The 21,121-nt window shown below is 39.4% G+C and overlaps 1 protein-coding gene across 1 annotated transcript in view; it reads right to left on the bottom strand.

The window, feature by feature from the left end:
* Positions 1–21,121, bottom strand: part of ETF1 (eukaryotic translation termination factor 1) — a 33,526-nt gene that overhangs the window by 8,258 nt on the left and 4,147 nt on the right. The window contains exons 3-6 of the mRNA XM_084885097.1: positions 5,369–5,544; positions 4,150–4,289; positions 829–967; positions 285–475 (exon numbers count right to left, since the gene is read on the bottom strand). Of these exons, the coding sequence (XP_084741223.1) occupies positions 285–475; positions 829–967; positions 4,150–4,289; positions 5,369–5,544 (646 nt within the window). The remainder of the gene's footprint in view (positions 1–284; positions 476–828; positions 968–4,149; positions 4,290–5,368; positions 5,545–21,121) is intronic.

Here is a 21,121-nt window from a genome sequence, read left to right as displayed (position 1 = left end):
AGAAAAAGCCAGTTCCTAGTTTTTGAAATAAAATTTCATTTTAAAGCCATGCATGACACCCACTCTGAGGCCTCTATAAGACTAGAAAGATCCTATCTCACAATGGCTGATTTCAAAAGTGAAAAGGTCCAGAAAAGCACAGGGGAATGTTTCCTAATAAACACCCGAAATCTTACCAACTCAGAAGCAGTAAAAATAAAAAAAGATGTGCATGTCCAAGTGGCTCACAGGTCCCACAATTCCCACCCAAAAATTACATAATGGAGCATTTACACCTCACTCACCTGATCAAACATATCAGATTGACTTAGTTCAGTTTTAAAGTCAGCAGAACCAGCTAAAACGAGACCAGCCACGTTCACTTTGTCCCCAGAAATAAACAGCTGCACAGCAGTCTCAGCTACTTTCCGAACGTAGTTATGTCGCTTTTCCATTCGTAAACGGGCAAAACGCAAGGCTGACTGACCTCCTCTGCCTTTGACACAAAAGTGGTGAGGAAAAAGTAAAATATTAAGAAGTACAAGATGTCTTGCTATTTTAAAAAAATAACTAAATAATCATGCTATCACCTCCCAAAAAGGACAGAGGAAAAAAATCACTATATCCTTAAATAAATATTTGGCATAAACCTTTACTTGTCTTCAGAGAGTGACTACTAATTCTCCTATCAAAAGAAGAGCCATAAGCACCACGGAGTCATTTCATGACGCTTCTATCATTTGGACTTACCAACCCCATCTCCACCCCCACTCCCAACCCCCATTGTACTATCTGTTCCTTTACTGCTAGATATAAAGCAAATGGACTCATATTCTCTTCCTATATTACCATGTTTCTTTGGGAGATCCACAGTGAATTTGTGCAGGACTTCTCTTGTGTTTCCTTGGAGTGTGCCAAAAAGTGCACCACTACCATCTATTACAATGAAGCCAAATTTGCTGTCATCTGAAAGTAGTGCTGTAAGAGCCTGAAAAGCAAACACAAGCACCATACAATAAATCTCAAAGTTTTGATAAGGTCACAACTCTGAAAGGACAATATAAAGCCCTTTCACTGGACTTAGTATGGTATGAATACCACAGGAAGACCATTTTACGGAGTAATGTATCAATTTCAGCTATAAATATGAAACTCAGAGAAACAATTTTGAATTTCTGATGTAGGAAAAAGCCAATAATATTGATATGAAGCCTTTCAACAAAATTGATCTGGGTACACGATTACAAAACCCAGAGTTATAGGGCTCAAATTCTCCTTAGTCCTTGATTTGATTTAGACTGATGGTAGTCTATGAATACAATATTCAAACTGAAAGTCTAACCTAAAAAAGTTGACTTTCTGTTACCATGAGTAACTCCAGCATTAATAGGCAGTATTCATCATAGCAAATATCTTGTAAATCAACTCCAGAGTAGTACATGAGTACAAAACCAAAAATAGTCTATATAAAGATCTAGTTTGAAAATGTTTAACTTCTATGTCTTAAGCATCATTAATAATATGAAGATACAAAACTCAATTAAAAAATGTTTAATTATCTCTAGGAAGGGAGAAGAGTAGACAGAAACATTGACGAGAAACATCATTGATTGGCTACCTCCTGCCCGCACTCCCCTTCTCTCCCCCAGGAATGAGTCTGCAACCTGGGCATGTGCCCGGACTGGAATCAAACTGCGACCTTCTAGGTCCTGAGTCAATGCTCAACCACTGAGCCAAACCAGTTGGGCCAAAACTCAACTTGGTATAGCTAATGATTCTGAGTTTTTATGGGGGAAAACCCTCCTTCTACATTAGCAGTATATCCCCTTATTTCTGACTCCTGAAAAAGCAAATATTTAAACAGTCCTGGGATTCATATAGACAAAAATTTTCATGATGGACTTTGAATACTATAGGCTTGTTAGATTACTTGCTAGATGGCAGCCTCTTTAGAGCTAAAAAATTACCCATTCCATTTTAACTAAGGAAGAAAACAGCTTCTTCAAAAATTGACTAGAAAGCAGATTAATCACTAAAAATCTATCTTTAACCAAACTATGCTTGATAATTAGCATTGACATAAATATTGCAAGTGTTAAAATTTTTCCTTTACTGAAATGCTGTTAGATGGTCTGATTAATGCAAGTTTTTAACAAGTTTGCTCATCATGGAATATTCCTCACAAAAAGGTATATAATTATCCCGATTAAATAGGACATAAGTTGTGTTATGCAATATGCCACATTCACATCTAGTTATTGACATATCAACTAAAGGAAAAATAAAGCTAATAAGAATAAACGATACCTTGGAAGAGAAAACTTAGTAAGCTAAAGCTAGATGATATGAGTACCAAGTACTATTTAATTCAGTAAGATACAAAATTTGCTTTCATCAAGTCAGATACAGTAAGTGGGATAGGGTGGCCAAGAGACTCCTAATCAAGATTTTGCCAGAAGAACGTGATACCCAAGAGAAGAGTCTCAACCATCTATGTACCAACCAAGACCCAACTTGAATTGGGCTTCCTGTCAAGTGAGCAAAATCCATCCACTGTAAACTGACTTGACAAGTGTCAGTTCCAATTCCACTGTAGAGATTTTTCCCTAGGTTGATGAAAGGCAAAAAACTGAACTAGGAGCCAGCTGTGAATTCCTGATTGTTCTATTGTTGACTGATTTAGGTCACTCTAATGAGGTTTCCTTTCCACCCTAATGTTCATCTATGGCAGCTCTGTCACTCAAAAGTTTTATAGGTGAAAAAAAAAAAAGAAAAAAAGAATAAAAAAAAAAGGAAGCTATTAAAGTCTTGTTAGTAAAGATTTTATAACTTGTGAGCATGAACACAAAGAGTTCAAGGAATATAGGAAAGCATCATAGGTACATAGGGAGAAAAGAAGACCAGGTAGCCAATTATTTCTTCATCTGTAGTTATTCAAAACCAACTTAGCACTTTACTCAAAAATGATCCAATGATCATGTCTTTCAGTGTCTTATAAAGATAAATTCTTCTATTTTTTGAAAATACCCACCCTTAAAATAATACAATGATTCAAAAAACAATCTTGCACCCCTAACTGGTTTGGCTCAGTGGTAGAGCGTTGGCCTGGGCTGAAGGGCCCCAGAATCAGTTCTGGTCAGGGGCAAGTACCTTGGTTGCGGGCATATCCCCAGTGGGGGGTGTGCAGGAGGCAGCTGATTGATGTTTCTCTCTCATTGATGTTTCTAACCCTCTATCCCTCTCCCTTCCTCTCTGTAAAAAATCAATAAAATATATTAAAACAACAACAACAACAACAAAACAGTCTTGCAATTCCTCAGAAAGTTTAACATAGTCACCACAGGACCAAGTAATTCTGTTCTGAGGCATACACACCCTCAATGAGAACATAGTCACGCAAAAACATGTGCGTGTGTCCCTAGCCGGTGCAGCTCAGCTGGCTGAGTAGCATCCCATGCACCAAAAGGTCACTTTCGATTCCTGATCAGGCACATGCCCAAGTTGTAAGTTTGGTCCTTTGGGGAGCATTTGGGAGGCAACAGATAAGCACATGTCCAGGTTGCAGGCTCAATCCCGGGGGTCGAGGAGGGGCGTGCAGAAGGCAGCCACCAATCAATGTTTCTCTCTCATCATTGATGTTTCTATCTCTCCCTTCCTCCCCGAAATAAAAAATATATTTTAGCCGAAGCCGGTTTGGCTCAGTGGTGGAGCGTCGGTCTGCGGATTGAAAGGTCCCAGGTTCGATTCCGGTCAAGGGCATGTACAGTGGTTGCGGGCACATCCCCGGTAGGGGGTGTGCAAGAGGCAGCTGGCTGATGTTTCTCTCTCATCGACGTTTCTAGCTCTCTCATCTCTCTCCCTTCCTCTCTGTCAAAAATCAATAAAATATATTAAAAAAAAAAATTTTTTTTTTTTAAATGCCACAACACAGACGAACCTTGAAAACATTACACTAAGTGAAAGAAGCCATTCACAAAAAGCCTCTAGTTGTATTGATTCCATTCATATGAAATGCCAATATAAGCAAATCTAGAGATAAAAATAGATTAGTGGTAGCAGAGAGAGGAGGGATACTGGTGTATTTGTGGGGGATATAGAAAATGGGAGTGATTGTTAGGTATGGGTTTTTTTCTGAGGGTGATGAAAATAGTCTGTGCTTGAACTTCTTACCTCTGTATGGAATTTGTTGTCACACAGATACAATGATGTATTAATTGGTTTGAAAGGTTCAAAGTCAATGTTGACTTTCTTTTCCTTTCCTTCTTCTGTAACAATTGTACCACAGTAAACAACCAGGCCATTTGGAGGTACTGCAAAAAAACACACAAACAATTTCTCTACATAAATCCACAGCTAATCACAGAAAATGATTTCACAGCCTACAATCCCTGCCCTTTAAATCCCAATTTAAATAAAGCAGAAATATCTACAAATCTCTCAGGCAGAATTCCATCTTGAAATTTGAAACTTAATTGAGATGTTTTAATACTAATACTACTTAATTTCAGAAAATAACTTTAAAAAAGGGGGTTAAATTCCAAGGTCAAAGGGACACCTTTGAAAGGAAACATAGTGACCAAAAGCCTAATGGCAGGATCCAACTGGAAAATATAACCAATACAAACAAAGCAGAGGACAAAAATGATCAAGCTCCAGATTACCTTTTCTTCTTCTTACAAACAGTAATTTATTTTTAATGTTTGAGGAACCACCACACAGTTTTCCACAGCAACTGTATTATTTTACATTCCTATCAGCAATGCACAAGCATTCCAATTTTTCCACATCTCACCATGGCTTGCTATTTTCTGTGATTTTTATTTTTTATAATAGACCTTTTAATGGGTGTGAAGTGGTAATCCATAGTGGCTTTGATTTGTATTTCTCTGAAAATTGGTGATGTTGAACATCTTTTTATATTCTTTTTTCCCCTTAAGGTACTAGTGGCCTGGTGCACGGAATTTGTGCACGGGGGTGGGGGTGGGGTCCTCTTAGTCCGGCCTGTACCCTCTCCAATCTGGGACCCCTTAGGGGATGTCTGATTGCAGGTTTAGGCCCGATCCCACCAAACTGTCAGTCGGACATCCCTCTAACAATCTGGGACTGCTGGCTCCTAACCACTCGCCTATCTGCCTGATCGCCCCTAACCATTCTGCCTGCTGGCCTGGTCACCCCCACGGCTCCCCCTTGGCCTGATCACCCCTTACTGACCTCCCCTCCTGGCCTGATTGCCCCTAACTGCCTCTGTCTCAGCCCTGCCAACAATGCTTTGTCCGAAAGGTTTCTGGGTCTAATTAGCAAATTACCCTTTTATTAGTATAGATTATTAATAGAGATTACATATCTGTCCTTATTTCTCCATTGCCCCCTCACCCACTCTCCAGATTACCTTTGTTATAAAGTTTGAGTCTTTGTTGTACAGATGTAATGGCTCCCAGGACTGAAAGGCGGTTTACTCGTGACTTAATGTTAGATGCAGTTCCAAACTCATCTGCTAACATTTTTGCCACTCGTGAAATCTGGTCTTTGGGAGGAATGATCAATGATATCATGCTTGTGCCATTGCTGTGGAAGAAAGAATAACACCAGAGGTTCAAGTACCACATAAGAGTTTAAGTTCATGTGTCTCATTAATAAAGGAAGTTAGAGTGATATTTCCCTAAAACAGTAGAAACAGATTACTCTCAAAGCGACCAGGAAGGTAGGGACTATATCAGTGTAACCAAAGGAAACTCAGAGCTAAAACACAAACTTCCCTTAAAATACATCGATAGATCTTAATTTTGACTGCACAAAATCACCTGGGGAGTGCATTCACCTGGTTCCTTTTCAAAAAGGTTCCTGTAAGTTGCATTCCTTAACGTGCTTTTCTCATCTCTTTCTTTTTGATTTCAGAAATGCAAATATAATGAGCTCTCATTAACACCCAAACAGCATTGAATATTTCTATTTATAAGATTATTTAGATCCGGAGGACTTCATAAAAATTAAAAGCGGACAAAGGGCATGAAGATCTAGAACAGGCAACCTAGACATAGAAAAAGGAGTGTTTGCCAAGGTGGAATAGGGAATGACTGGCAACGGGAAAGGGGGTTTCTTCTTGGGCTGATGAAAATTACACAGCGGTGATAGTTGCACAACTCTGAACAAGCAACCCAGTGAATTGCACACTTTAAAAAGGGGATAAGCCAACTCTATCTGGTTTGGCTCAGTGGACAGAGCGTCGGTCTGGGGACTGAAAGGTTCCAGGTTCGATTCCGGTCAAGGGCATGTACATTGGTTGTGGGCACATCCCCAGTAGGGGGTGTGCAAAAGGCAGCTGGTCGATGTTTCTCTCTCATCGATGTTTCTAGCTCTCTATCCCTCTCCCTTCTTCTCTGTAAAAAATCAATAAAATATATAATTTTTAAAAAATGTTTATAAGTAAGTAAATAAATAAATAGGGGGTAGGTCAGGACACATACAAGAAACAACCAATAAAAAAATAAATAAAAGGAGGTAAGTTTTATAGTATGAAAATTATCTCAATAAAGCTGTTATTTAAAAAAATATATGGCAAAGACTCACTACATTATAGGATACTTCCTTTTAAGGTCTCTTGATCTCTTAACCTGGCAACATACTAGAAAAGATAAGGAGTGGTTTTTCTCAAGAAATGTTATAAAAGCCCTAAATATGGCTTCTTTACAATACCTACAATACAAATTGAGCCAATTTATATGTTGAAGGCAAAAATTGATCTGATATGAGCAAATATTAAGAAATATGATATCATTTTACAAAATGTTTTCTACATATTACTTTCTGAGATTCTCAGAGATTGACCTTAAAGGTTAAGACAAGTGCCCAACTGGCATGGCTCAGTGGTTGAGCAATGATCCATGAACCAGGAGGTCAAGGTTAAATTTCTGGTAGGGGCAGGTTGCAGGCTCGATCCCACTGTGGGGTGAGCAGGAGGCAGCTGTTCCATGATTCTCTCATTTTATGTTTCTCTCTCTCTCTCTCTCCCTTCTCTTTGAAAGCAATAAAAAAACACACACACAACTATATATAAAAAAGGCTAAGTGGTCAGTTTAATCAATTTATCAGTCATTGTTTTTATGTGGTTTTTATATCATGTCTTTGTTGCTGTTATATCATATTATTTATTAACCAATTTATGTATATATTACTAGAGGCCCAGTGCATGGATTCATGCACTGGTGGGAGGTCCCTGCCTGGCTGACATATATTGGGCCAAAATCAGCTCTCTAACATCCTGGATTGTGAGAGGGCGCAGGCCAGGCCAAGGGACCCTGCTGGTTCACAATAGGGTCCAGGGAGGGCCCATGGGAGCACCTGCCCTCTGGTGGTCAAGAGTGCATCATAGTGACTGGTCGAATGAACAGTCAGACACTTAGCATATTAAGCTTTTATTATATAAGATTTTCATATACATTTTACTAATTTTCTTTCATCTCTGACACTTCTATTATAGAGAAAGGGCAAACAGCAATATTAAAATCTTCCTTCTAATTAATTTCCTTTCAGTGTGCACAAATCTGTGCACTGGGCCACTAGTTTTAAAAATAAAAACATCCTATAGAAAATATCCCTTGATTAAATTTTGGTCGAGAATATGTTTGTATATTTTCAGAAAACAATTCTGAGACCATGTGGATTCTGAAAACAGAGAGGAAGTGACAGGACTACTCCAACCATGAAGACAAGAGAGAAGCAGTCCAGAGATGGAAGATGCTGACGACGCCTTGCCATAATAGCAGTCAGCAGCTGTGTATCACTGCAGGTTGCCCAGGACCAAACCAGAGAGGGTTGGACCTGCATACCACCATTTGTCCACCATCCAGAACTGAAATATCATTGCTGACATGTATACATAAGAAAGTTTGACATTGAAATTGGGTCTCAAAAGAACTGTTGGCCCAGAAACTCACTACAGACAAATTCATATGCCTTTCAGCGTAATGATTACTGCTTGTCTCATTTTTGATTCTTATAAGTATATTTCCAGTAGGACATGATCTCACTCATCTAGGGGAAATGGTGAACAACATAGACTAATGAACAAGAACAGACCCAGAGATAAGAAGCCATGGGTCAGACTGTTGGACTTCAATGGGAGGGTGGAGATGAAAGGGAGAGATCAACCAAAGGACTTATGTGCATACATATGGGCCTAACCAGTGGTCAAGGACAATAGGGAGGTGGGAGCATGAGTGGGGAGGGATGGGGGATTGGAATAGAGGGGGTTAAGGACAAATATGGGATACCTTAATCAATAAATAAATTAAGCTGAAACCGGTTTGGCTCAGTGGTAGAGCGTCGGTCTGCGGACTGAAAAGTCCCAGGTTCGATTCCGGTCAAGGGGATGTACATTGGTTGCGGGCACATGTCTGGTAGGGGGTGTGCAAGAGGCAGCTGGTATCTCTCTCATCGACGTTTTAGCTCTCTATCTCTCTCCCTTCCTCTCTAAAAAATCAATAAAATATATTAAAAAAAATAAATTAATTAATTAAAAAAAAAAATTTCACCCCCCCCCCCCAAAATCCTTAAAAAAAAAAAAAAAAGGCTATAATCATTGTAAGTGTCATGTGGAAACAGGTGAGCCTCCCCCCACCCCGCTCTAGCCAGTTTGGCTCAATGGACAGAGTATCAGCCTGCAGACCAAAGGGTCCCAGGTTTGATTCCGGTCAAGGGCACTTAGGTTGGTTGTAGGCTCCTCCCTGGCCTAGGCCCTGGTCGGGGCTTGTGCAGGAGGCAACCAATTGATGTGTTTCTCTCACATCTATGTTTCTCTCTCTAAAAATCAATGGAAAAATATCCTCGAGAACAAAAAACAAACAAACAAAAAGACCCAACCAATGACAACAATTTTTTTTTAAAATTGATTTGTGAGAGAGAGGGGAGGGGAGGGAAGAAACAATGATTTGTTGTTCCACTCACTTAATGTACTCATGGGTTGGTTCTTTTATGTGCCCTGACCAGGGATCAAACCAGAAATCTTGGTGTATGGGGACGACACTCTCACCATCTGAGCTATCTAGCCAGAGCAAGGGTGTTTTTAGGTAAACTGGGAAGACTGTCAAAAATGTCTAAGGATCCTAGCTGGTTTGGCCCAGTGGATACTTGTTGGTCTGTGGACTAAAAGTTCCTGAGTTCGATTCCAACCAAGGGCATATGCCTGGGTTGTGGGCTTGATTCCCAGTAGGGGATGTGCAGGGGGCAGCTGATCAATTCTTTCTCATCACTTATGTTTCTATCTCTCTATTCCTCTCCCTTCCTCTCTGAAATCAATACACAAACAAAGCAAAACAACAACAAAATGCTTAAGGGCCCTGGCTGGTGTGGCTCAGCTGGTTGAGCATTTGTCCAGTACACAGAGAGATTGCTGCTTCAATTCCCAGTTGGGATATATGCCCGGTTGCAGCTCCATCCCCAATGGGGGGTAGGGGGATGGCAGGAGGCAATTAATGTCCACCCCGCACACTCTTCCTCTCTAAAATCAACAAAAACACATTAAAAACAAATGTATAATTAAGGCCCAGCTGGAGTGACTCAGTTGGTTGAACATAGTTCTGTGCACAAAAGGTTGCTGGTTAGATCCCTGAACGGAGGGCAACTGATAGATGTTTCTCTCTCACCTCTTCCCCTACCCTTTCGTCTAAGTATGTCATCGGGCAAGGATTTAAAAGAAATAAATAAAATGTCCAGCTTAAAACAAACAGACAAGTTTTCCACTAATTACATATATCCAGTGTCCAGCAGAAGTTGCCAAGAAATTAGAAAAATGGATACAAGATCAAGTCAATTGGCTTATGTGCCAAGTGACTAATAAAAAGAAGCGAAGAAGCACAGTCAGAGGAACAATAACAAACATTAGAAGAAACTCTATATATTAGTTTTGTCATAGGACCTAATTCACACAAGATCCTGCCTTCTGAAGGTTTGCTCCTAGTGGTAAATCACACAGGTCCTCCGGTTAGAAGCATTCTTTACAAGTAAACAAATTGGCTATCTGGTCCTTCCACTATCAAAACAGTTCCATCTTGGTCTGTGTCCCTCACTGGTTAGAGTACAGGCCCTTGAAGCAAAGGGTCATGAGTTCGATCCCTGCCCCCCAGCCAGGGCGTGTGACACAACCAGTCGATGTGTCTGACACATAGATGTCTGTGTCTGTCTGTCTCTCCTACTCTCTCTGAAAAGCAATGGAAAAAAATATCAACAACAAATAACAACAGCAAAACAAAACAAAGCAAAATAAAAACAGTTCCAGATTGTCAGCTCATGTTATAGCTCCAAATGTTGGTGTTTTTTTCTTTCTTCTTTAAAAAAAATATATATATTTTATTGATTTTTTACAGAGAGGAAGGGAGAGGGATAGAAAGTTAGAACATCGATGAGAGAGAAACATCAATCAACTGCCTCCTGTACACCCCCCACTCGGGATGTGCCCGCAACCAAGGTACATGCCCTTGACCAGAATCGAACCCAGGACCCTTCAGTCTGCAGGCCGACGCTCTATCCACTGAGCCAAACCGGTTTCGGTTAAATGTTGGTGTTTCTATTCAAAATCTAGAGGGCTGGTTCATAACCTTGGTGATATTTTCCCCAAGTTGACTAATGACAGTATGGCGTTTGCTCTGCTGCCACCCCTTGGATAGGGGAGCAAGCATTCTAGTCAGACCAGAGAACCAAGCAAATGTATTGTATATGTACCGTGTTTCCCCGAAAATAAGACCTACTTACAGGTTTCCTTCTGAGTGAAATATAAGGCCCCCCCTAGGCTAAACATGAGAGATTTGGTCCACTGATTCTGGAAGAAATGGAATCACAAGAAATTCACCAGGAAATTCAGGAATTGGATTGTTACGATGATGTTCCAGAAGATGATGACATGATTGTCATAGAATAAATGAGTCAATTCTTGATACTATAGGATTCACAGTTTGTCTGGTTTGTGTTGACAACTACCGTACCGTATACAGGTAATAAATTTCCTTTATTTTAATTTAACAATAAATGTGTACCGTATTCTTCTTCATGGAAAAATAAGACATCCCCTGAAAATAAGACCTAGTGCATCTTTGGGAGCAAAAATTAATATGACACTGTCTTGTTTTCGGGGAAACAGGGTAGCTACCTCATATGACATAAGTCTCCAAAATACCAAACCTGACCCATAGTTATTTATCTACATAAATGTTATTTCCAATATTTAAATCGAACTAAAATTTCACTGTAGTGCTGACAAACCAGAGTGATCCAGAACAACCCCTTGCTTGTACGTACACACACACACACACACACACACACCCTCTCACTCTCTCTCTTTCTCTCTCCCCCCACATTAGCCAGGTGTATTGCTCTCTAAACTCTTTTTACTTTTCACAGCACAACCACATTAAAGGAACTTTAAAAAACTAGGACAAAGTGCTAAAAATCCAAAGATCAGACATAAATAAAATTCTACCTGTGGCCTAGTTCCAGTTTCTGAACTAGATAGGAAAAGAATTCCCAAATGAAACAAATGTTTTATTACAAAAAAAAGATTTTTACAGTCAGAAAAGAAATTTGTCCTGTGAGTGGCTGGAAACGTTTAACTTCAAACAGTCTAGACTGTAGGTGCCACCAACCTGTCTCTAAACAGGGATTGTCAACTTATGCAAATGTATAATATGAAAATATATAAGACAGGGAAAATGAAAGGCAGATAAGTTTGAATACTGACTTTCCTGGCTTGTACTTCCTTTCAGATGAAAAATTCTCAAGAGCATTTTTCTTCACCCTAGAGGCTCTTGGAATCTTTAGGGACCAAAGGAGTTATTTCTCAAAAGGGCTCAATTTCTAAATGCTGATGTGCTCTGATTTACAGAGTAGTTTCCTAGGAGATGAAACTAGCAAAAAGGTAATCGGTAGGAAATGATATGAGAAGGGACCCCAAGAATAGCAGAAGCAATGATTCATAACTCAGGAAACAAACAGGCACCAAAACACCCAAGGATGGAACATTTGGGAGAATTTGAGATATTGCTCCCTGGCGTATGTTGTCAGTATGGCTCAAATAAATGCTTATACTAAAACTAGAGGCCTGTTGCACAAAGATTCGTGCAAGAATAGACCTTCCTTCCCCTGGCTTCGCTTCAGGCTGCCCAGGAGCCTGCAAATCCTCACTCCTGGCAGAGCACTGCTCCTGTAGCTCCCTCCTCATAACAGGCGTCCCACCCTGCCACTCTGCGCCTGCAAATTAACCTGCCACCTTTGTTGGGTTAATTTGCATACTCACTCCTGATTGGCTGATGGACGTTGTGGAGGCACAGTTTGCATATTTCTTTTATTAGTGTAGATAAAACAAAAAAGATGGAAAATTTGAGGAGAGGATGTTGGGACAAAAATAATGGAGAGAACCCAAAATGCCTGAAGGAAATCCTTAAAGCAAATAACCATGTGGAGGCAAAGTAAGACCTTAAAAAAAGCAGCTATTGCCCAGGTGGTATGACTCAGTAGTTGGGCATTGGACCCATGAACCAAGAGGTCCTTGGTTCAATTCATGGTCAGGGCACATGCACAGGTTTTGGGATCAATCCCCACTTGGGGGCATGCAGGAGGCAGCCTATCAATGTTTCTATCTTTCTATCCCTCTCCTTTTCTCTCTCTATAAAAGCAATAAAACAATTTTTGAAGCATATTTAAAAAAAAGATAAGCAATAATTTACTTTCTACTATAGGTTAAGTTAATAAGATATAGGCATTTCTTAAACAACCTTACTGAAGAGTCACCAGAGTTGAGCAACCTTACACTCACATCCAAGTAACTTCTAGAGAGGACAAAGCAGTGAAGATACCAAAGAACATAATCTTGTTATAGGATTCCAACTAAATAATGGCTTAGCTGCCTAGCTGAAGTGGTTCAGGTGGCTGAGGGTTGTCCTGGGCACTGAAAAGTTGAGGGTGCGTAAGGGAGGCAACTGATCTCTCTCAAACTGAGGTTTCTCTCTCTCTTAAAAAATAAAAATAGCCGAAGCTGGTTTGGCTCAGTGGTAGAGCGTCGGTCTGCGGACTGAAAGGTCCCAGGTTCGATTCCGGTCAGGGGCATGTACATTGGTTGCGGGCGCATCCCCGGTAGGGGGTGTGCAAGAGGCAGCTGTTCGATGTTTCTCTCTCATCGACGTTTCTAGCTCTCTATCTCCCTCCCTTCCTCTCTGTAAAAAAATCAATAAAATATATTTAAAAAAATAAAAATAAAAATAAAAATTCAGAAATATAGCTTGCCAAAAATTTGTTTGATAAATCTCTACCAAGTTGCTTAATCTGAAACACTACTCCAAGTTAGTCTTGGCCTCTTACTCCTGAATTTTGACTAATGTTCAAAAAATTACCTTTCACTAGTTTTCCTTTGTGACTTTCCCTACCTCATCTGGGGTAAACACCGCTGTGGGTAACCTTTACTGAATTCATCTTTATTATAAGACACCTGACCGGTAAAGAGGAAATAAATATTACTTAATGGCTTCCACTTTAGAAATTTAAAGGCTACTTCATAATTTCTGATGTTTTGTATGTTTTGTATCTTGGGTTTAATACAAGCAGATTAAAGTTTTCCCAGGAAAGTTTCCAAACACAAATACTCATTTACTCTATATGCAAGCCAATCAAATCAAAGTTGTTAAACTAGTTTGTGTAAATACCAAAATAAAACCAAGGGAGCTGAATGCAAATTTCATTTTAAAGTACAGTGAACAACCCCAGGAAAGCACAAGAAATAAAGCCAAGGAGCTGCTGGCTATGTATGCAAACTACACCCTTTTTAAATTTTAATAGTTTTTCACCCGCTTTTCTGTGTGTGAAAGACACTCATTCCAGAGCTAGTGAATTATCAGGGACAGCAATGATCAACATGCAGGTTGTAAAAATTTGGCAAAGCCAGACACAACATATAACAATGTGCTAATGTAAGGCTTCCAGGGACCTCTGCTCACATATTATTTTTTGTTCTCATTTTAAGGACCCTTTCCCTTATCAAAGAAGGGTTCCATCAATGCTTCTACCCAGAGAACTAACTTCTGAGAAATAAAACAGCTGGGAGACAGGAGGAAGTAGTTGTAAATAGACTAAATATTGAGAGTAAATAAAACTAGACAAAATTCAGGAAGAGAATTAAAAAACAATAACAAACAAACCATATAGCTGAAGTTTTTCTTTTCCTCACTCTCAAAGAGAATGTTGAAGGAAAAGTCTCTGTCTAGGATGGGAAAGAGGTTAGGGTAGTCCTACCAGGTACTCATCCAATCCAACCATGGATCCTGAACATATGAAAATGGAAATATTTGTCATTGAATGGCCATTACTGAAAGGTTTCTAAGGAAGAAAACTCAAGGTAATTAGAGTAAAACTTGGCTGTGGTGTCTTTTTGTATGTGTAACTTTAGAGAGTTCTAGCCTTTGGATACAAGGTGCCTTCTGGTCAGCCATAACAAGGAAATGTAACAGGCACTCTGACCTATAAGTATCTTAAAAAAATTATTGTAGAGAAAGGAAAGAAACACCGGTTTGTTGTTTTACTTATTTATGCATTCATTAGATGTTTCTTGTGTGTGCCCGACTGAGGATTGAACCCACAACCTTGGGATGTTGGGAGAACATTAACCGTCTGGCCAGAGCTGACCTGTAAATATCTTATGAAGCTCATCATCAACAGTGCTGAAGAACACTTTAGAAAAATAGGTGTAAAAAAAATGTGCTTCCCACCAGTTTGTCCAATGACCAATTTGCACGAGAACTCAGAATCCTTGAAGAGCTTTCTAAAAGTAAAAACAAACCCAATAAAAACAACAACAACAAAAAATCAAATCCCAAAGATCCCTTCTTCCTGTATTCTAATTCAATAGCTCTTTTGTGAGGAAAAAAAAAAAAAAAAAAAAAAAAAAGACTTCAGAGGAAGGGAGAGGGTGAGAAATATATATACAAACATCAACAATGAGAGAGAATCATTGATCAGCTGATTCCTACACACCCCCTATTGGGGATTGAGCCTGAAACCCAGACATGTGCCCTGACCAAGAACTGAACTATGATCTGCTGGTTCATAGGTTGACGCTCAGACCCTGAGCCAGTCCTAATTTAATAGCTCTTAAATAGGGAACATGAGGGTGGTGGTAACTGTGGGTAAGAGGGAATCTCAATTTTCAAATAGATTAATTCAAACAGAACCAGAAAAATTCTAATGCATAACTAGGATTGAGAATCAATGTGTTGGACTTGCTTCCTACACCTTTAAGCAAGAAGTCTTGGCCTGCTGAAACCAGAGAGATTCTATGACTTCTCCTCCCCTCCTAAGGAGAAATTCCAAGTCCACTTGATTTCAGGTGAACTGCTGTCATTTACCATAGCAATAACTACCACTGAATTGTCAAGGCTCAGAGATACCCAAATTTTTCCAGCTAGAACATTCATTCCCCATGAAATGCCCTCCATCCATCTCATCATAATAGAATTAATTTTAGGTTTGGGCAGGAACATTTTACAGACTGCCTACTATATTCTCTGGTTGGGATTTAAAGTATATGCTCTCAAAGAAGCTTTCATCTCAATGCTTGATGCTAGCCCGAGGATATGGATGGCTAAGGTTGCCACTATATCCTTTTCAGGCCCATGAAGCTTAACTTAAACCTCAGCTGCCCTGGCCACTCGGTTGGAGCATCGTCCTGTACACCAAAAATGTTTGATCAGGATTTGATTCCTGGTTGGCCTGAAGGGGAGGCAACTGATTAATGTTTTCCTCTCACATCAATGTTTCCCTTCCTCTCTAAAATCAATAAAAACATACAGTTGTTTGAGTATTAAAAACAAACAAAACTAAAATCATCAGATTATTTCTGTTGAGTTGATAAACTAGCCACATTATATGGATCACCAGCAGAAAATCAACTCCTCTCCAATTCTTACTAATTCTTACTACCTTTGTCTTTATTTTTTCATCATGGGGTTTACATTTTTCTTCTTTTACCAAACACATAAAGCCAAGTTCAAATTCTGAGACTAAAGCAATCTTTTTGATATGGGTTGAATATGGGAACAGAAAGGAAGGTGGTTATGAATGAGCAAAGGTTTTAGAATCAGACAGATTTGGGTTCATGTTCTGTCCTATCTGTGTGACCTACAGCTTATTACACAAATCTCTTTGGGCCTCAGTTTTACTAGTTTACAAGGTCATGAGGATCCTATTAAGATTATACTTATCAGCCGAAGCCGGTTTGGCTCAGTGGTAGAGCGTCAGTCTGCAGACTGAAAGGTCCCAGGTTCGATTCCAGTCAAGGGCATGTACATTGGTTGCAGGCACATCCCCGGTTGGGGGTGTGTAGGAGGCAGCTGGTTGATGTTTCTAGCTCTCTATCTCTCTCCCTTCCTCTCTGTAAAAAAATCAATAAAATATATTAAAAAAAAAAAAAAAGATAATACTTAACAAATGCCTAGCATGAATAGCAGTTTTCACTAAATGGTAACTAGATGGGACTCTAGGCCCTTGTGCCCTACCCCTCTGACCTTTAATGGTATCAGTAAGAAAAAACCATCATCATAGCACAGGGAAAAGACACTGTTAGGTGGTGCTGAAGTCAATCTAAAGGAGGGAGGGGGAGAGAGAGGGAGGAAGATAGAGAGAGAACTTGCCAAATCTTCCACCAGAACAAAAGTACCAAGCAAAAAATGTAGTTCAAAACAATATGTCCAGCCCTAGCTGGTTTGGCTCAGTGGATAGAGCATAGGCTTGCAGCCTGAAGGATCTCGGGTTTGATTCCGATCAAGGGCACTTGCCGTGGTTTCAGACAACCGATCAATGACTCCTCTCATCATTGATGTTTTTTCCTCTCCTTCTCCCTTCCTCTCTGAAAGCAATAATGAAACAATATGGCCAGAACATCAGAAACTATTTTTAAATATATCATAAAGGAGAGAGAGTCATTCTCCTCTAAAACTTTAGTCATATTATACAAAAGCTTAAGTGGCTTTAGCCTACAGCTACGGAATGGGTTCCATATTTTGATTCATACAGTGAGCACTCAAATATCTGATGAATGAATAAATGGTTAATTCCTAACATAAAACAGCCTCTACGCTAGAGGACAGAATAAATAAACTCTCCCAAAGTTTTTCAGTAGGAAGTTTACAAAGTTCATTTTAGTACCATCCTTAGCAGGATTACTCAGTTATTCAAACCCAAAATGTATATATCTGATGGAGCATTATTTTTTTCTACAAGTACAGAAATTTACTTCATCTTAAAAGAATTATAACAACTTTACAAAATTAACCTAGTGGAATATTCCACCAGGGAAGCAACAGAAGCTGGAAAATTTCTCTAATGTTCTCATATCAGTGCAAAGTCAGGAGATATCAATCACAAGCAGCATTAGGGACTCATTACCAGTGTTCTACACAGGACTCTATAAATGAAAATCCAACTTCTATCTTTTGACCACTATGTAAGTACTATGCAAATAAAACAAAGCTATAGACTTCCTGTTAATCTTTCTAATATACAAATTAGCTTCTGGGGAGGGATTTAAAAGCAAGTTATTTCCCTCACTTGCTTTATGGATTCTCATTAGAAACAAATATGTTCAGCATCCAAGTTTTTCCTAGGATAGACTTGCAAACAGCATGCCTGTTTCCGTTTTATCTTTGCTCTTGGGTCTCAGCACACCTGCTCCTTCTAGTAAACTCCAATTTCCTTGGACAAGAGTCTTTCAGAAAGAAATGGGAGACATTTCTATTCAGAAATACTAATCAAAGAGCAAGGCAGTATGGTATGCTAGGATCACAGGCTTCGAAATCAGAAAAGTACAAACAGAATCTAGCATTGTTCCTTACTGTACTTCAATTTCTTCATCCAAGAAATAGCAGTAATAGCTGTTGTAAGGATAAAATCTGTGCTATTCAATTTTTCAGAAAACTAGTTTCATTACTTGATTAAAACACATCTCACCTGGCCTGCATGGCTCAGTGGTTGAGTGCTGACCAATGAACCAGGAAGTTAGGGTTTGATTTCCGACTGGGGCACATTCCTGGGTTGGAGGCTCAATCTCCAGTGTGGGGTATGCAGGAGGCAGCCGATCAATGATTTTCTCTCATTGATATTTCTACTTCTCCTTCTCCCTCCATCTCGGAAATCAATATAGATATCCATCTTTTGGCTTCTGACAATGTCCAACATATTTATTTGAGACCTGAATTATCTATACCCATTCAATAAGTACTGTGTTTCTATGTACTTACGAATATGGAGCTGGAAATGGTTCATATCATCACAACTAGGGTTATGTATCAGACCACATTCTGACTGTACTACACATTTCTTACAAATGTCTATTGCTCAGCTCACAACAGATGCTTGATGAAGTTTGTAAGCTGACTGGTTACTAGTAAAAATTCATATACCTAGATGTTTGTTTGGGGGAAACAATCTAATTTAAAAGGCCACAGATAGAGCATAAAAAGACAAATTAAATTTTTTTTTTAAATTGATTTCAGAGAGGAAAGGAGAGGGATAGAAACAATCATGAGAATCACTGACCTGCTGCCTCCTGCATGCCCCCTACTGGGGATCAAGCCTGCAACCCTGGCATGTGCCCTGTAACCTCCTGGTTCACAAGTCAATGCTCAGCCAGTCACACAGGCAAGGCTGAAAAGACAAACTTTTGTTTTGACTAGGATCATTCTGCTAAAGCTGACCTTAGAGATTCAAACGAAAATGTGAAAACAGAAGACATACAGAACCAGTATCTGTGTGACAAGCAGTGTCAGGCATCTCAAAAGGTCAAGCCTTCTGAACTGGGAAGGAAGGGTGGTGACAAGAGTAAAAACAAAGCATACATTGGACGAGAAGCCACACGTCTGAAAACGTGTTAAAGTGAAGATTTAGCCCTGGTGGGTGTGGTTCAGCTGCTTGAGCAATGTCTCCTACACTGAAAGGTCACCGATTTGACTCCAGTCAGGGTACATGTGGGAAGCAACCAATCAATGTTTCCCTCTCTCTCTCAAATCAATAAAAAAATAAAAATAAAAATCTAAAGTAAGTGGAGGGTTAAAAAAAAAAAAAAAGGACAAAGCAAACTTATAAAGAGTTATAAGACACCTATTACATACAAATTAAGTAGATGAAAGAGAAAGGACTGGATTAAAACATAGAAAACTTTAATGTCTATTTTAATGTTTTTATCTTTGTTTCTGTAAAAGAATAAAATTATGGCCCTTAATCAAACGCCATTATATTTTGGGTTGGGGATAAAAGTAAAACCATTCTTTTTCTTGATCTCCATTCATTTAAATTAAAGGAAGAAAAATACACCTGTTCAGGAAAAATAGAAAAATAAGAGAAAAAGGAATTTTTCTTTTCTAACAGATAGTAGGCAAGGATTCAAAATGTGTCCAGTGGCAATAAGATATAGTTATATCAGAGGGAACTTCATTATGCTGAGGACAGTGTCCCCAAATGAGAAACCTCTTAATTTCTAACCTGATGCAAAGAAGAGCCTTGAAACTCCCTTATTCCTTCTCCCCCTCACTAAGAGGGAGGCTGCTGAAGAATTAAGAGCCACCTACAGAATGTATCCCAGAAGGTTCTATTCTGAGATACCTGGAGAGTAAGTTGGATTCAGAAGAAATTTCTGTTGTCCCAAATTCTCAGATGGACAGTTCTAGCATATTTGGGAAAAGAGGCAAATTTCTCCTTCTGACTCAATAGGATTAAAGACCATCTAGTCCTGCTATAAAACTGACATTTTACATTTTCGCACAACTGAAAACCTTCCCAGCACCAGAGGCTGCACTGGGCAACATACTCAACCCCAAGCTCAAAGAAAATGGACCCTTTGTTAAAAAGGGTCCAATTGGTGTGTGTGGGGTGGGGGTGGGGTGGAGGAGAAGGTGGGAAAGGGGGATAGCCACCTATAACCCACATTGCAATAGGCCTTAAATGGTATTCTAATTAGGTACTCTTGCTTACCTAGGAGTGTGTCCAGAGTAGGCCTTCCTTTCCTGGAAGGATAAGTATATCTGCTACTACAATGAGAAGTCTGTCAAGAGGTGAAATTCAAAGAGAGTAATTGTTCATTAGGTTCACAGTGCATAGAACACCATGCCAGAATACAAGGGCTGTTAGGACAAGTTCAGAGTTGAGGCAGGCAGTCTGTGACACTTGAAGTGGACTGAGGAACACCAACACACTCTATCAAATATACTTTTATCTGCCCCTCTTCCCTTTACAACCTCTTAAATTTACTGCCTTAAGAGCATTCCCAGTATTATTTAATGTTTTAATCAACAATTTTCACTTGAGGAAGGTATTCAAACACATTTAACATACATTAACTTACTCAAATTATATTAACAATTTGTATATATTTTACTTGTCTATAAGATTTTTACAAAACCTGTTCAATGAGCTCTCATAATTATTTTTAATTAAACACAATATAAGAAATTTTGTGGAGATTAAAAAAAAAAAAAGCATGTGGTATAATAAGAAATAAATTTAGGCCAAAACCGGTTTGGCTCAGTGAAAAAGCGTCAGCCTGTGGATTGAAAGGTCCCAGGTTCGATTTGATTCCGGTGAAGGGCGTGTGCCTTGGTTGCCGGCACATCCCCAGCAGGAGGCAGCTGACTGATGTTTCTCTCTCATTGATGTTTCTAGCTCTCTTTCCCTCTCCCTTACTCTCTGTAAGAAAATCAATAAAATATATTAAAAAAAATAAACAAATAAACTTAGTTCTAGCCAGTTTGGCTCAGTGGAGAGAGACTTAGCCTAGGGTCCAAGGTTAAGGGCATGTACCTCGGTTGCAAGCCTTCTTCTCCCTAGCCTGGGCTCTGATTGGGGCTCGTACAGCAGGCAAACAATCAATATGTATCTCTCACATTAAGGTTTCTCTGTCTTTCCCTCTCTCTCCCACACTCTCTCAAAAAAAAATCAATGGGAAAATATTCTCAGGAGGATTAAAAAAAGAAAGAAATCAATTTGGTTTTAGAATTCCTTGATGGGATTGTTTATGTTATTCATAAGGAATCCCTTTGGGACACACCTGGGTTTATGCTAATTAAGTGACTTAGGGTAGGGCTCCTAGATAGCTTTAGGATGGGGTTGGTTACCACCT

The sequence above is a fragment of the Pipistrellus hanaki genome (assembly GCF_964339955.1).
Source record: "Pipistrellus hanaki genome assembly, chromosome: 5".
In the NCBI taxonomy this organism is placed as follows: Eukaryota; Metazoa; Chordata; class Mammalia; order Chiroptera; family Vespertilionidae; genus Pipistrellus; species Pipistrellus hanaki.
This window is presented reverse-complemented; position numbering and strand designations above follow the sequence as displayed.